The following is a 16,118-nucleotide window of genomic DNA, read 5'->3' as shown; positions in this document are numbered from 1 at the left end:
AATTTGCTTCAGAAGACATTCACTGATCGACTGGAGTCATGTGGATTACTTTTATGCTGCCTAAATATGACTTTTGGACCATCAAAGTGCTGGCACCCGTGTACATCCATTATAAGGACTCTATAAAGAGCTCTTCTAAAAATCTTCATTTGTGTTCTGCTGAAGAAAGACGGTCATACACATCTGGGATGGCATGTTTTAATTAATTTCTTAATTACAGTGGATATTGCCTCACTTTAAAGCTTAAAAAGGACCCAAAATTATCATAAAAGTAGTCCATGTGATTTGTGTCATTTTACAAGTCGATATTGACATCTGTTCACTGTGGTTTGTCCATGGGAGATCTTGCACTGTTTAGTGCTTAAATCAACATTTAGTGCAAACAAAACAACACTTAAAACGTGGCACTGTGAACAAGCTTCTCTCATGCACTCATGAACGTACAATGGACCTCAAAAGTTTCACAGAAAAATTACTTACATTTCAGGTTTCTCATCAAAACCTATCATAATACTTCAGAAGACTCGGAATATGACGCATTAATTACTTTGATGATACTTTAGGTAATTTTTTAAGCTTTGAAGTCATTGTATAGAAAAGAAGGACAATATTAATTAAAATATCTTCTTTTGTGTTCCGCATAGAAAAGGGTTTGAAACTAAATGAGGGTGAGTAAATTATGACAGAATTTACATTTTTGAGTGAACTACTCCTTTAATGTTGTAAATGGGGATTTTATTTGTTTATCATAGTCGCATTATATTTTAAGTGGGAGATTTCATTCATTATATGGAATCTCTTCCCAAGGATTTTTTGTTTTGTTTTGCTTTTAATCTTCTTATATCAAGCTATATATTTGAATAGCAATGAAAGTATGTCTTTCTCTGTTTATATGTAGCCTGTTGCAGTGCACCCTCCTTCCCAACGATGTGATGATGATGATGATGAAGGGGACTTGAATAAGACACTTGGAGTGCAGCACTTTCAGCAGATCCTTACCATTCCTCAACGCGTGCCCAACGAACAACACCGCAACTTTAACGAGGAGGACTTTGAGTGTAAGAACTTTATCCTTGAGGTATCTTTTCTGTAGCCTTAAAGGAGTAGTTCACCCAAAAATGAAAATTCTGTCATCGTTTACTCATCTTCATGTCGTTCCAAACCCATATGACTTTCATTCTTCCATGAAACACAAAAGGGGAAATTGCTTTATTTCCTAGCAATTGCAATGAATGTGGACTGAACGACCATAAAAGTATTATAAAAGTGGTCCATGATAAATGTGAAATACACTATATCCAATAACTAATCCATAAAAAGTGGTCCAATATAGTGCACTATCTTCCAAGTCTTCTGAAGTTAGACAATAGCTTTGTGTCAGAAACAGACCGAAATATAAGTGCAGAACTTTAGCACACAAGTAATATGGACCACTTTTATGATACTTTTATGGTGCTTTTATGTCCTTTTTGAGGCTTGAAAGCTTTTGTCCCCATTTATTGCAATTGCATGGAAAAGAGCAACCAGCACAGTCTTCAGAATATCTCCTTTTGTGTTCCATAGAAGAGAGAAAGTTATACGGGTTTGGAATGACATGAGGTTAATGATGACAAAATTTAATTTTTTGGTGAACTATCCCTTTAAAATTGGATAATGTTCAGAATGTTTATTTATACATAGACTAATAAACGAATAATAATAAATAAATAAACTCATAAACAAATCCTAGGATTCAGTCCACTGACCATGAGTAAAGTATATACAGTAAATGTGAATGCAACACCAAGCAAAAAAATAAAATGTCGGCCCAATAAATGTCTCTTTCAAATGAAATGTTATAAAATGTACAGAAGACTTTTTTCCCCTAAAATCTAGCTGAAGACATGAAGACATTCTTATTCTTTTCTTGTGATAAACATGTGCTCTTGACAGAATCAAAAAGTGCTTGATTGAAAGTTCCTGAGGCTTTGAGGCTTTTCTATATCTGTGATGTATGTGCCCTTTGCAGATCACCGTCACACCTCCCTACACATTCACCACCCTCTTTCTCTACACCTCCCTAGCGAGGGCCGGAGGAAAAAGGCTGGGAGGAAGTGGAAGGACTCAGGACGGAGGAGGAGTGCATCCACTGGTGCGGCTCCCCCTATAGATGAAGATGATGAGGATGAAGAGGTGGATGAAGATTCTTGCAGCCAGCAGGATAAAGAGTGCAATGTCACCACCACACCTACACCAGACACGGACACAGAGGTCTCCACTGACCGGGCACAGGTAGTCATAGCTCACACATTTACACACAAGCATGTGCACACACATTTTACATGATAAGCAATTGCAATTGCATAAGATATTAAGACATTTTTTCAGAGAATATATCTTGAATTAGGTTTATTTTTCTAACTCTAATGGTATTTTTTTATGTCTTGATTTTTTTATTATTTCATACTTAAAACACTGAAAAAAAAAAAAAAAACTTGTCAATGGGGTAATACATTTTTTTTTCCAAATTCAAGATATATTCTCTGAAAATAAGTACTATTATTTTATGAATTTTGCATCTCAAATAAATGTATCTTGGGATGTTCTGGTATTTTTACTGAAAAGTAAGACTAAAATACTGATTGCGAAAATGATTCTTGTGACCAAATGAATGTTATCACCTTGTTAACTTCTCTGTGTTTGGTCCACAGTTTTTTGTATCTGAAGATGACCCTGCCTCAAGTGTAAAAAAGAACGGTAAAGCCTTACCACATCGAAAGGTTTCAATCATAGCCAATTCAGCACCTCACACCATTATCAACATCCCAGAAGCTACAATAACTGAGTAAGCACACACAAACATATAAAAATATTCAAAGACAAGTTCCCCTGGACTAATTTCTGTAACCTGTACCTCTGCAGGGGCAGAAAATCTGTACGTAAGCTTCCCAATGGTAGGAGAGTGTCTGCTCCTTGTTTGTTTCCACTGAGTTCACCGGACGGCAGCTCTAAACTAGTGCGTAGCTATGACCTGCATGAGCGCCGCCGCATGGGCAACATGACAGACATCGGGCTGGCACTCTACCACATGCCCACTGATGAGAGTGAAGCAAAGACACTCGCTACTGTCGACCTTGATGGCATTAAGAGTAAGTGTGTGTGTGCATCTGTGTGAACGCATGAGAAGTCATATCTGTGTACGCTGGTATTCCATCTGTATGGAAATTTATCACTTTATGGTATGTGATACTGTATAGTTATGATACTGTATATGATCTAAGTCAGGTAAAGTTTTGTACAGTACAGTGGTTCCCAATCCTATTCTAGGGGTACCCCATATATGGATATAATGTATTTTATTATAGTGTAGTGAAGCATAGTTTAGTTTAGTATATTATAGTATAGAAAAGTATGGTACAGTAGATTGTAGTGTAATATAGTATAGTATGTGTTTCCAAACCTTTTCCAGGAGCACTGCACATTTTGGATATAGTGTACTGTATTGCACTATAGTATAGTATAGTATAGTATAGTATAGTATAGTATAGTATAGTGTAGTGTAGTGTAGTTTATTACAGTACAATATTTCCAAACCTGTTCCAGGATTACCCCAGCACTGCACATTTTGGACCAAGTGTACTGTTTTGCAGTATAGTATAGTATAGTATAGTATAGTATAGTATAGTGTAGTTTATTACAGTACAGTATTTCCAAAACTGTTTCAGGATTACCCCAGCACTGCACATTTTGGACCAAGTGTACTGTATTGCAGTATAATATAGTATAGTATAGTATTGTATAATAAAATATTGTATAGTGTAGTTTATTACAGTACAGTGTTTCCAAACCTGTTCCAGGATTACCCCAGCACTGAACATTTTGGATATAATGTACTGTATTGCAGTATAATGTAGTATAGTATAGTATAGTATAGTATAGTATAGTATAGTTTATTACATTACAGTGTTTCCAATCCTGTTCCAGGGTTACCCCAGCACTGCACATTTTGGATATAGTGTACTGTATTGCAGTATAGTATAGTATAGCATAGTGTAGTAAACTATAGTATAGTGTAGTTTATTACAGTACAGTGTTTCCAAGCCTGTTCCAGGATTAACCCAGCACTGCACATTTTGGACCAAGTGTACTGTATTGCAGTATAGTGTAGCATAGTATAGTATAGTATAGTATAGTGTATTTTATTACAGTACTGTGTTTCCAAACCTGTTCCAGGAATACCACAGCACTGCACAATTTGGATGTAGTGTATTGTATTGGAGTATTGTGTAGCAAAGTATAGTACAGTGTAGTACATTATAGTGTAGTATAGTACAGTACAGTGATCCCAAACCTGTTCCAGGATTATCCCAGCACTGCACATTTTGGATAAAGAGTATTGCAGTATAGTATAGTAGAGCAGAGTAGAGTATAATATAGTATAGTGTAGTAAAATATAGTATAGTTTAGTTTATTACAGTACAGTGTTTCCAAACCTGTTCCAGGATTACCCCAGCACTGCACATTTTGGATATAGTGTACTGTATTGCAATATAGTGTAGCATAGAATAGTATAGTATAGTATAGTATAGTATAGTATTGTATAGTATAGTATAGTATAGTATAGCATAGTGTATTTTATTACAGTACAGTGTTTCCAAACCTGTTCCAGGATTACCCCAGCACTGCACAATTTGGATGTAGTGTATTGTATTGCAGTATTGTGTAGCAAAGTATAGTACAGTGTAGTACATTATAGTGTAGTATAGTACAGTACAGTACAGTACAGTGATCCCAAACCTGTTCCAGGATTACCCCAGCACTGCACATTTTGGATAAAGATTATTGCAGTATAGTATAGTATAATATAGTATAGTATAGTATAGTAAAGTATAGTGAAGTAAAACATAGTATAGTGTAGTTTATTACAGTACAGTGTTTCCAAACCTGTTCCAGGTTTACCCCAGCACTGCACATTTTGGATATAATGTACTGTATTGCAGTATAGTGTAACATAGTATAGTATAGTATAGTATAGTGTAGTTTATTACATTACAGTGTTTCCAAACCTGTTCCAGGGTTACCCCATCACTGCACATTTTGGATATAGTGTACTGTATTGCAGTATAGTATAGTATAGTATAGTATAGTATAGTATAGTATAGTATAGTATAATGTAGTTTATTACAGTACAGTATTTCCAAACCTGTTCCAGGATTGCCCCAGCACTGCACATTTTGGACCAAGTGTACTGTATTGCAGTATAGTGTAGCATAGTATAGTATAGCATAGTACAGTATAGTATAGTATAGTATAGTGTATTTAATTACAGTACAGTGTTTCCAAACCTGTTCCAGGATTACCCTAGCACTGCACAATTTGGATGTAGTGTATTGTATTGTATTGCAGTATTGTGTAACAAAGTATAGTAAAGTGCAGTACATTATAATGTAGTATAGTACAGTACAGTGATCCCAAACCTGTTCCAGGATTACCCCAACATTGCACATTTTGGATAAAGAGTATTGCAGTATAGTATAGTATAGCATAGCATAGCATAGCATAGCATAGTATAGTATAGTATAGTGTAGCATAGTATAGTATAGTATAGTATAATATAGTATAGTATAGTGTATTTTATTACAGTACAGTGTTTCCAAACCTGTTCCAGGATTACCCCAGCACTGCACAATTTGGATGTAGTGTATTATATTGCAGTATTGTGTAGCAAAGTATAGTACAGTGTAGTACATTATAGTGTAGTATAGTACAGTACAGTGATCCGAAACCTGTTCCAGGATGAATCCAGCACTACACATTTTGGATAAAGAGTATTTCAGTATAGTATAGTATAGTATAATATAGTATAGTGTAGTAAAATATAGTATAGTGTAGTTTATTACAGTACAGTGTTTCCAAACCTGTTCCAGGATTACCCCAGCACTGCACATTTTGGATATAGTGTACTGTATTGCAGTATAGTGTAGCATAGTATAGTATAATATAATATAGTATAGTATAGTGTATTTTATTACAGTACAGTGTTTCCAAACCTGTTCTAGGATTACCCCAGCACTGCACAATTTGGATGTAGTGTGTTGTATTGCAGTATTGTGTAGCAAAGTATAGTACAGTGTAGTACATTATAGTGTAGTATAGTACAGTACAGTGATCCCAAACCTGTTCCAGGATTACCCCAACACTGCACATTTTGGATAAAGAGTATTGCAGTATAGTATAGTATAGCATAGCATAGCATAGCATAGCATAGTATAGTATAGTGTAGCATAGTATAGTATAGTATAGTATAATATAGTATAGTATAGTGTATTTTATTACAGTACAGTGTTTCCAAACCTGTTCTAGGATTACCCCAGCACTGCACAATTTGGATGTAGTGTGTTGTATTGCAGTATTGTGTAGCAAAGTATAGTACAGTGTAGTACATTATAGTGTAGTATAGTACAGTACAGTGATCCCAAACCTGTTCCAGGATTACCCCAACACTGCACATTTTGGATAAAGAGTATTGCAGTATAGTATAGTATAGCATAGCATAGCATAGCATAGCATAGCATAGTATAGTATAGTGTAGCATAGTATAGTATAGTATAGTATAATATAGTATAGTATAGTGTATTTTATTACAGTACAGTGTTTCCAAACCTGTTCCAGGATTACCCCAGCACTGCACAATTTGGATGTAGTGTATTGTATTGCAGTATTGTGTAGCAAAGTATAGTACAGTGTAGTACATTATAGTGTAGTATAGTACAGTATAGTGATCCCAAACCTGTTCCAGGATTACCCCAACACTGCACATTTTGGATAAAGAGTATTGCAGTATAGTATAGCATAGCATAGCATAGCATAGTATAGTATAGTATAGTATACTATATTTTACTGTATTGTATAGTACAGTATATCAGTATAGTATGTATATAGTAATATACTATATTAGTGTAGTATGTATACAGTACAGTATAGTATAAAATATAGTATAGTGTTTCCAAAACTGTTCCAGGAGTATCCCAGCACTGCACATTTTTGATAAAGTGTAGTATAGTGAAGTAAGGCTATAGTAGGGAAGTATGGCTATTCGGACACATCAATAGTGTATTGTAGTGAATGCAGTATTGTATAGTATAGTATAGTGTAGTATAGTCTGGGTTTGGAGGGTTACATTTAAAATTTATTTCACTTCAGATTACAGAATACATGGTGTAAAATGTCATTTGTAACATATTTCGTTAGATTACACAAGGTCTGTAATGTAATCTAAATGCTTTGGGTTATGTCTTAGCACTGGCAGATTTTTACACTTGTTTTTTTTTTTTACTATAAACAAGTTAATAACAAGTGAAAAAAAAAAAATCTGCCAGTAAAGTAAGACAAAATACACTTCTCTAAAAAAAGCCTAAATATCTTATGCAGTTTCTAAAAACAAGATAAATTAGATGCATCTTGTATTTAAGGATTTAAAAAAGAATTACAGGAAAACAATACAACAATTCTCATAAAAAAGATTTTTGCAGTACATCTTTGCCTTAATATCAAAGGTCTTACTAGAGAAAAGAAAAATATAATCTAACGTGGATTTTCTTGAAAGAAAAAACATAATCGTGCCTGGTAAAAGGTGCATGTAAAATAGCTAGAAATAGCAGTTCAGCTAAGCATAAAGCTAAATGTTCACATGACAATTTACACAAGGTTTATTTCTATTTCTGCTGCTCCAAACTTATTGCAAAACCCCACAGAGTGTACACAATGACATCTTTTTTCTCTATTAAGCTCCCAAACAGAAAGTTCCTCACTGACATCTTATTCACCCTTTCACTCTAGTGTGAAAGTGCCCTCTGTCTGCTCGTATACATCAAAAGAAAGTGTTTCACTACTTTTCAAATGCTCAGCAGACCACATCATTTCTTTATGGTATTATTGCTTTCCAACTGAATAGACTAAATATTAAATGAAACAAATGATAATAAAATGCAAAGTAATCTCATCAGTAATCAAAATACTAACTGTATTCTGATTACCAACAAATTAAATTGTAACTCTAGTGGAATACAGTTACTAATATTTTGTATTTTGAATTTGTAATCCCATTACATGTATTCTGTTATTCCCCAATCCTGAGTATAGTATAGTATAGTATAGTATAGTATAGTATAGTATAGTATAGTAACTCTGTTCCAGGAGTATTTGAGTTTACATGTGATTATTAATTATTGATGATGTGGTGTGAGTGCAGGAATATTTACTTGTTTTCCTGAATTCTTTTTTCATGTTATAAAGAACTTCTTTATTTGCACCTTTCTGTTCTCATTTTTCTGAGAATTAATCATGTTATCTATCCATCTATGGCTGTGATTCAGGAATGTGGACATTCTGAAAGGGTGCAGAGCTGCCCACAACAACTGTGACTTTGACGTCTTTTTTGTGTACGAGTGTGTGTGTTTGCATTGTGTGTGAGTCTGGGAGAGAAAGTGCTGTAAACACGGATAATTTGACCAAACAATAGGTCACTTTGAAACGGACCAAATGAGCAATGTTCTAGTGACCATTCAGTTGAATTGGGGAATTTGTATTTCTGTGTTTGGATGCTCATTATTGTATCCAATAAAGCCAATAGTGTAATTTGTATCATTACAACAAAAACTGCGGTAAGTACTCAGTTACAGTTTCTCAGTTAACACAGAGCTTCTTCTGTGTTGCAGTGGTTCTGTGGTGTTTTGACTTGTTTTCAACTTTTAATTCAGGGTGTCAACATTGTCTTGCTCTCTTTCTCACAGGTCACAGGTTCGAAGATGTCCCCGGTGTACGGAGACACCTAGTCACAAAGAGTGCTAAAGGTCAAGTGGTTCACATTGGCAAGGACCACAAAGAGCTCAGCAGCCATAGTCGGACTAAGCTGGATCGAACCCCACATGAGGTGAGACGCCACCTAACTAGATTAATTTCCCTCTTTCAGGAGCTGATCTCCAGCCCTGTGTGTTTCATGTAATACTACTGTATGCCACCAATATTACCAAATGTTCCTTCATGCTTTCTTATATCGGGAAGTAAATACTTTAAAGGGTTAATTCACAAAAAAAAAAAAAAAAAAAAAAAAAATTCTGTCTTCATTTATTCACCCTCATTTCTTCCATGGAACACAAGAGGAACATTTTTCCTTTACGTATATTTTCATACAATGAAAGTGAATGGGGACTTCGGCTGTCAGTCCCTAAAATTCTGCCTAACATCTCCTCCTTTTGTGTTCCACGGAAGAAAAAATATACAGTCTTACTGAGGGATATCATTGCTATTGGCTAAATGAACCTGCTATTATTTATTAGAGGAGATTGTGGCCCTGTTTCATGGACCACAGGGTTCGTCAGGCCCGACAGCTAAAGGTAGGGTTGCGTGGAGCTGGTTGCATTGGTTTGGAGAACAGCTAAAGCTTGTCTGTGTTTGTTTTCACTTATCACTTATTTGCTAATACACAATAATCTGTTCACGGTTGAAGACACTGGTTTTGTGGCAGTTTTGCGGAAGGGAATGAATGGTTGCAATACTGTACAATACTGCACTCATACTGACATGTCAGCATGAACACAACAGATTAGGTTTTTGTGTGTCCAACAGTCGAAATGTATAGTTCTAGCCTAGTTCTGACTGAAAACACTGCAGCTCACTATCCACAGTGACCTTCATTTTAAGACTATATTTAATTTTGTCTAGCTCGAACAAACTTATAATATTATTCACCCTAATGTTTGATTTTTATAAGTAAATTCGTTTTTACCAAAGATTGGAATGGAGGTAATGTATACATTTTGTATTTAGTATTTTATGGAGTGATTACCAGAATTTCTGAACCTGACTTATCACTAAACTCCTAATTGCCTCTAACTCAATCAAACAGCATTCCATCAATTAAAATCTACTGGATCTCATAATATTATTAATCGAAAGAAAAGTCATATATTTAATTAGTACATTTGTGTGCATTCTCTCAGGTGTTTGTGGAGTTAAATGAGCTGCTGATAGATAAGAACCAGGAGATGCAGTGGAGGGAAACGGCTCGCTGGATCAAGTTTGAGGAGGATGTGGAGGAAGAGACAGATCGTTGGGGGAAACCTCACGTAGCTTCGCTCTCATTCCGTAGCCTGCTGGAGCTCCGCAAAACCATTTCACATGGTGAGAGGGATGGCACCCAGAATGGTTGTGACGTCACGAGATATGAAAGGCTTTGCTTATGAATATTAATTTGATCATGCTGCCATTTCTAGTTAACCTTTCTGAACCTTCCAGTTATGCAAATAATGAATATTCATGAGCCAAACTGTTGCTCACTTACAAAAACTACTTATCAGCAAATTAAGAAGGCCTACTGAGCGAGCATGACATAATGCAATGAATATTCATGATTCATTTCTATCAGGAGTTGTAGGTTCGTGGAAAATGCATGGATCACTTTTTTTTCTCTTAGTGTTTTCTTAGGCAAAACGCACCTATACCTCTCTGAAATAACTTCAGGTGCTATAATGCATTATAGTCTATAATAGGAATGCACGCTGAATGTGAGCCAACAGAAGTTATACATTTATGACACCCATGCAATATGGTATTATCTAGTACAAGAATATTGTAGTATTGAGGTGTGTACTGGATGCAGCATTTGTTGGCGTATCTGATGTGTTTGTGGTGTAAATTAACAGGTGCAGTGTTGTTGGATCTGGACCAGAAGTCCCTGCCTGGTATTGCTCATCAAGTTGTGGAGCAGATGATTATATCAGATCAGATCAGAGCCAAGGACAGAGCCAACGTTCTACGAGCCCTGCTACTCAAACACAGGTTAGTTTTACAGACAGATTACATGAACATTGCATATCTCACAAACAACAAATGGATGATTCTCATGAATCCTGTTAAGAAAATGTCCTGGTCCAAAACCAAAACAAATAAGAAATTATGTTTTGAGTTTAAAAATGTAAGCTTATTTTTATGGCCATTTAGGACCATTTTTTACAATGTGACATTATTTTCATGACAGTTCTGCACATTGTACCCCCAAATTGAATTACCACAACACAAAAGAAGATGGTGAACTTACAGTAAAAAATTACTGTTACGGTAATGAGAATCATTATTGAAAACAATAGAAATAGAAAAAGGAAAACGTCTTGATGCGTTGTTAATGAGAATTTGTATTGATTTGGGGTTAAATATGACCAAAAAATGTTCTTACCTAAAATCCTTTAAAAATACTTAACTAAAAAAGAACAACATTAAAAATAATGGTAACACTAAGTTTAAAATTTGTTAACATTAAGGTTACATTTGTTAACATTAGTCAACAACATTAGTTAACATGAAGTAACAATGAACTCTAATAATCTTGGTTAATGTTAATTTCAACATATACTAATACATTTTTAAAATCAAAAGTTGTATATGTTAACATTAGTTAATGCACTATGAACTAACATGAACTAACAATAAACAACTGTGTTTTTATTAACTAACATTGACAAAGATTAATAAATGCTGTAAAAAATAAATCATTCATTGTTAGTTCATGATACCTAATGCATTACCTATTGTTAACGAATGGAACATATGTAAAGTATTACCCAAATAATAATAATAATTTGTATGTATAAAGCGCCTTTCTCATCACTCAAGGATGGGGGGGGGGGGGGGGGTTTACAATCAATGACTTGGGTTATCATAACACAAAGCAATGTCAAGGCAGGCAAGGAGGAAACTTTACAGAGAGAGGGTGGAAGAGAGTTCCAGAGGAGTGGGGCATCTACTGAAAAAGACCTGCCACCCATTCAAAGACAACCTAAACTTAGTGATGGTGAGAAGATTAGCTCCATCATACTCATTTGGAAAATACAACTGAAATTTCCTCTGTTTTGTTTCTTCTGTGTGTCAGTCACCCGAGTGATGGCAAGGAGCACAGCTTGTTTCACCGGAACATCTCAGCAACAAGCCTTGCTTCTCTAATATCTTATCACCATAGCAATAACCATATTGCTGCACCAGAGCCCCCTGCCACAGACCCGCTCATTGGGGGACTACTTAACTTTAATTCACGAAGTAGTGTGGACTTGGATAGGAATGAGGTACTGGGTTGCTTAACGTCTGTGTATGGTTTTGAGAGAGTGGGTGGCTGGATATCAAAATAGAACTTTCCTCTTTGTTTCCACAGAAAGATACACCCCAGTTTTTTAGTTTGCACAAGTCGAAATCTAAGCTGCTTGAGAAGATTCCAGAGAATGCAGAAGCTACTGTTGTCCTTGTGGGTCAGTTTTTAGCAACTGCTGATTATACTTAAAGGGATAGTAAACCCAAAAATGAAAATGTTTTAATCATTTACTCACCCTCATGTTGTTCCAAACCCATATGTCTTTCTTTCTTCGGTAGAAACACAAAAGAAGATGTTAAGGATGAATGTTAGCCTCAGTCACTGTTTACTTTCATTGTAAGGGGAAAAAAAATGCAATGAATGTGAATAGTGCCTGAGGCTGCTCATTCTGCTTAACATCTCCTTTTGTGTTCTACTGAAGAAAGAAAGTCATTTACATTTATGCATTTGGCAGACGCATTTATCCAAAGCGACTTACAGTGCACTAATTACAGGGACAACTCCCCTGGAGCAAAAAATACCAGTTCTGTGCTTTAGCACACTACACCACCACCACTCCAGTCACTCAAGTCATATGGGTTTGGAACAATATGAGTGTGAGCAAATTATCAGAGAATTGTCATTTTTGGGTGAATTATCCCTTCTATGACACCACAACAATATTTGTCATTACTTACAACTTCTCTTAAACTCATGATGCCAATGATCTCAATCTTTACAGGTAGCGTGGATTTCCTGGACCAGCCCACCATGGCCTTTGTGAGACTGCAGGAAGCGGTTCTGTTAGAGTCAGTTCTAGAAGTGCCAGTTCCAGTGCGGTTTCTTTTTGTGCTCCTTGGCCCACCCAGTGCCAACATTGACTACCACCAAATCGGCCGCTCCATTTCCACTCTCATGTCTGATAAAGTAAGAGTGAACGAGAGTCTTACAAGTCTTTCTAATAAAAGTAGTAACTGTGCCAGAAATAGGAAAAAAAATATGTAAAAAGCAACAGTATATATTGACAGTGCTGGGTAGATTACTTCTGAAATGTAATAGGGTACTGATTACCAATGACACAATTTAAATTGTAATCTGTTACGTAATTTTTTATTCTACACTTTTATAGATAATTTAATCTGATTACTTTTGGATTACCCATTTCACATTTTGATGTAAATATAATTATTAATTTAAATGTATTAAGTACCAATTAACACTCCTTTTATTAAACATTAGGAAACATAATAACAAACAGAAACTTGCTATTTGTCAGTTACTGAGAAAAAAAGGTGTCATAAAACAATATCAACATAAATGACAATGAGACCATACTTGTATTTGTAATTTTAAGAGAATTATTATTTATGAAATTTGGAATAGGAATTGGATTTTTTGTTATCCAGCTTTGAAATCAATAATGACAGAATGTCTCTAGATATGATGTAGAGATGCACAGTTTTTATTATTATTCATGAGAAGGTGTGGCCTTAACCTAAGACAGGCACTTTTACTGCCATCCTTAGGAATGGACCGAAGTGCATTTACATGGTGCAAAAGCACAAAGTTGCATGTGACCGACACCTCTGAAATGTTTGTTTGCAACATGTGTTTTTACAGAAGTGTGTCTACAATTTTGGACAGGTGGATGAGGACTAGTTTGAAATACATTACTTTTGATGCAGGGTGCAAATACAAATAGTTGGCATTTATTTGTGCGTTAATTTAGAAACAAAATTTAAAACAGAAACCAAATGCCCTGTGTGTATTTATGGATTGTACTATGCGCTTTCAATGCAGTGTATCAATTTTGTTAGCTGCATGCACACATGGCTAGATGTTGCATAAAATATTTCAAATACAGACAGCTCAATTAAAATTTAGGAGCATCCATCCATCCATCCATCCATCCATCCATTCTCTTCTGCTCATCTGGGTCGCGATGGCAACAGATTCAGCAGGACAGCCCATATGTCCTTTTCCTCGGCCACATCCTCCAGCTCTTCCAGGGGTTCCCAAGATGTTGGAACTACCACACCCATTTGCCAATCCCCAGGTACTGTCCCCGACTTCCACGCAATCCTGAAAAGGCAAGTCAGCCATGACTGCCCAACAACGTCCAGGGCCTTCAGCATCTCAGGGCGAATCTCATCCACTCCTGGCACCTTGCCACTTCTGAGCTTTTTTGACTACCTCAGTGACTTCAGCCAGAGAAATGGGCCAAGACTCCCCCGAGACCTCTGTCCCCGCCTCCTCCACAGAGGACGTGTCAGTCTGGTTCAGAAGTTCCTCAAAGTGCTCCTTCCACCACTGACTATATCGCCAGGCCTGGTTAGCAGTTCCCCATCCCGGTTAACTACAGCCTGGACAAAGCCCTGCTGACAGTTTGCCAGAACCTCTATGAGGCCGACCAAATGTCCTTCTCCATTGCCTCCCCAAACTCCTCCCACACCCAAGTTTTTGCATCCGCAATTACTGCAGCCACAGTCCTTCTGGCCTGCCAGTACCTATCAGCTGAATCAGGAGTCCCACAGACTAACCAATCCCAAAAGTCCTCCTTTTTCAGCCTGATGGCTTCCTTCACTGCTGGTGTCTACCAACGGGTTCTTGAATTGCCGCCACGACAGGCACCAACAACCCACAACTCCAAGCAGCCGCTACCGTAATGGAGGCTTTAAACAGGGCCCATTTGGACTCTATGTCCCCAGCCCCCTTCGAAATGTGGGAAAACTCCTTCGGAGGTGGTAGTTATAGATCTTCTGGACAGAAGACTCCAACAGACGTTCCCAGTTCACCCTCACAATTTTGCCAGGTCTGTCTGGCAGCCTCCCCCACCATCTGATCCAACTTACCACCAGGTGGTGATCAGTTGACAGCTCTGATTCTCTCTTTTCTCGAGTGTCCAAAACATACGGCCGCAGGTCTGATGATGCAACAGTAAACTCAATCATCGCCCTTTGGCCTAAAGTGTTCTGGTACCAAGTACACTTGTAAACAACCTTATGTTCGAACACGGTGTTTGTCATGGCAATCAATGACTAGCACAGAAGTCCAAAAACAAGGAGGAAAATAGTGGATGGGTGCGATGCCCAATTTCATGTAATCCGTTACTACCCAGCACTGGCTATTGAAGATTTCAAGATACCATGAGATTGATCTTTTTTTTTAACATGGCATTTCAAATGTTCCTTCCAGCAATTCCATGAGGCAGCATATTTGGCAGATGAGCGGCAGGACCTGCTGACAGCCATCAACTGCTTTCTGGACTGCAGTATTGTGCTTCCTCCGTCTGAAGTGGGCAGAGATGAGCTGCTGCACTCTGTTGCTCGCTTCCAGAGAGAAATGCTGCACAAGAGACATGAACAAGAGATCAAACTACAGGCCAAGGAGCCCAAGAGCCCAGAGGATATGGGTACAAGGCTCTCTCTCAAACATATGTGGACAAATTAGTTCTCTTTTGCACAAATATCTGTAATGACCCATTTTTCTCTCCTTACGTTTATTCCTTCTTTCCGTTCTCTCTCAGCTCTTCATCCTCCTTTTAAAGCTGAAGACGATCCTCTTCGGAGAACGGGTCAGCTGTTTGGTGGGGTTATCCGAGATGCAAGGCGTCGCTACCCCAAATACATCAGTGATTTTACAGACGCCCTAAGCCCTCAATGCATGGCAGCTGTCATGTTCATTTACTTTGCTGCCCTTTCTCCTGCCGTAACCTTTGGAGGACTATTGGGTTAAATAGAGCTGTTCTTTTTATAATTAAAATAACTGAATGGTCTTTCTCTATGCCTACAGGCTAAGATATTTTAAATAACCTCTCTCTTTCTTAGGTGAGAAGACAGGTGGTTTAATAGGTGTATCAGAGCTGATTATTGCCACTGCCATTCAGGGAATGTTGTTCTGCCTGCTTGGAGCTCAACCTCTGCTTGTTGTGGGCTTCTCTGGGCCCCTTCTAGTGTTTGAAGAATCCTTTTATTCAGTAAGTATTCCCATAACCCTCATTTATACACCATATACATTCTCT

The 16,118-nt window shown here is 37.1% G+C and overlaps 2 protein-coding genes across 3 annotated transcripts in view; one reads left to right on the top strand and one right to left on the bottom strand.

Moving 5' to 3' along the window:
* LOC127442139 (uncharacterized) overlaps nt 1-16,118 on the bottom strand; it is a 439,805-nt gene that overhangs the window by 266,424 nt on the left and 157,263 nt on the right. The gene's annotated exons all lie outside the window — the stretch shown is intronic.
* LOC127442119 (anion exchange protein 2-like) overlaps nt 1-16,118 on the top strand; it is a 32,414-nt gene that overhangs the window by 10,979 nt on the left and 5,317 nt on the right. For both annotated transcript variants that reach the window (XM_051699923.1, XM_051699922.1), the window contains 13 exons: nt 899-1,058; nt 2,009-2,271; nt 2,691-2,824; nt 2,902-3,128; nt 8,772-8,911; nt 9,981-10,161; nt 10,683-10,818; nt 11,906-12,095; nt 12,182-12,275; nt 12,840-13,024; nt 15,293-15,509; nt 15,624-15,827; nt 15,925-16,073. In XM_051699923.1, coding sequence (XP_051555883.1) covers nt 899-1,058; nt 2,009-2,271; nt 2,691-2,824; nt 2,902-3,128; nt 8,772-8,911; nt 9,981-10,161; nt 10,683-10,818; nt 11,906-12,095; nt 12,182-12,275; nt 12,840-13,024; nt 15,293-15,509; nt 15,624-15,827; nt 15,925-16,073 — 2,280 coding nt within the window. The remainder of the gene's footprint in view (nt 1-898; nt 1,059-2,008; nt 2,272-2,690; nt 2,825-2,901; nt 3,129-8,771; nt 8,912-9,980; nt 10,162-10,682; nt 10,819-11,905; nt 12,096-12,181; nt 12,276-12,839; nt 13,025-15,292; nt 15,510-15,623; nt 15,828-15,924; nt 16,074-16,118) is intronic.

This window comes from Myxocyprinus asiaticus, chromosome 6 (genome assembly GCF_019703515.2).
Source record: "Myxocyprinus asiaticus isolate MX2 ecotype Aquarium Trade chromosome 6, UBuf_Myxa_2, whole genome shotgun sequence".
In the NCBI taxonomy this organism is placed as follows: domain Eukaryota; kingdom Metazoa; phylum Chordata; class Actinopteri; order Cypriniformes; family Catostomidae; genus Myxocyprinus; species Myxocyprinus asiaticus.
The sequence above is the reverse complement of the archived record's forward strand: the minus strand, read 5'-3'. Positions and strand labels throughout refer to the sequence as shown.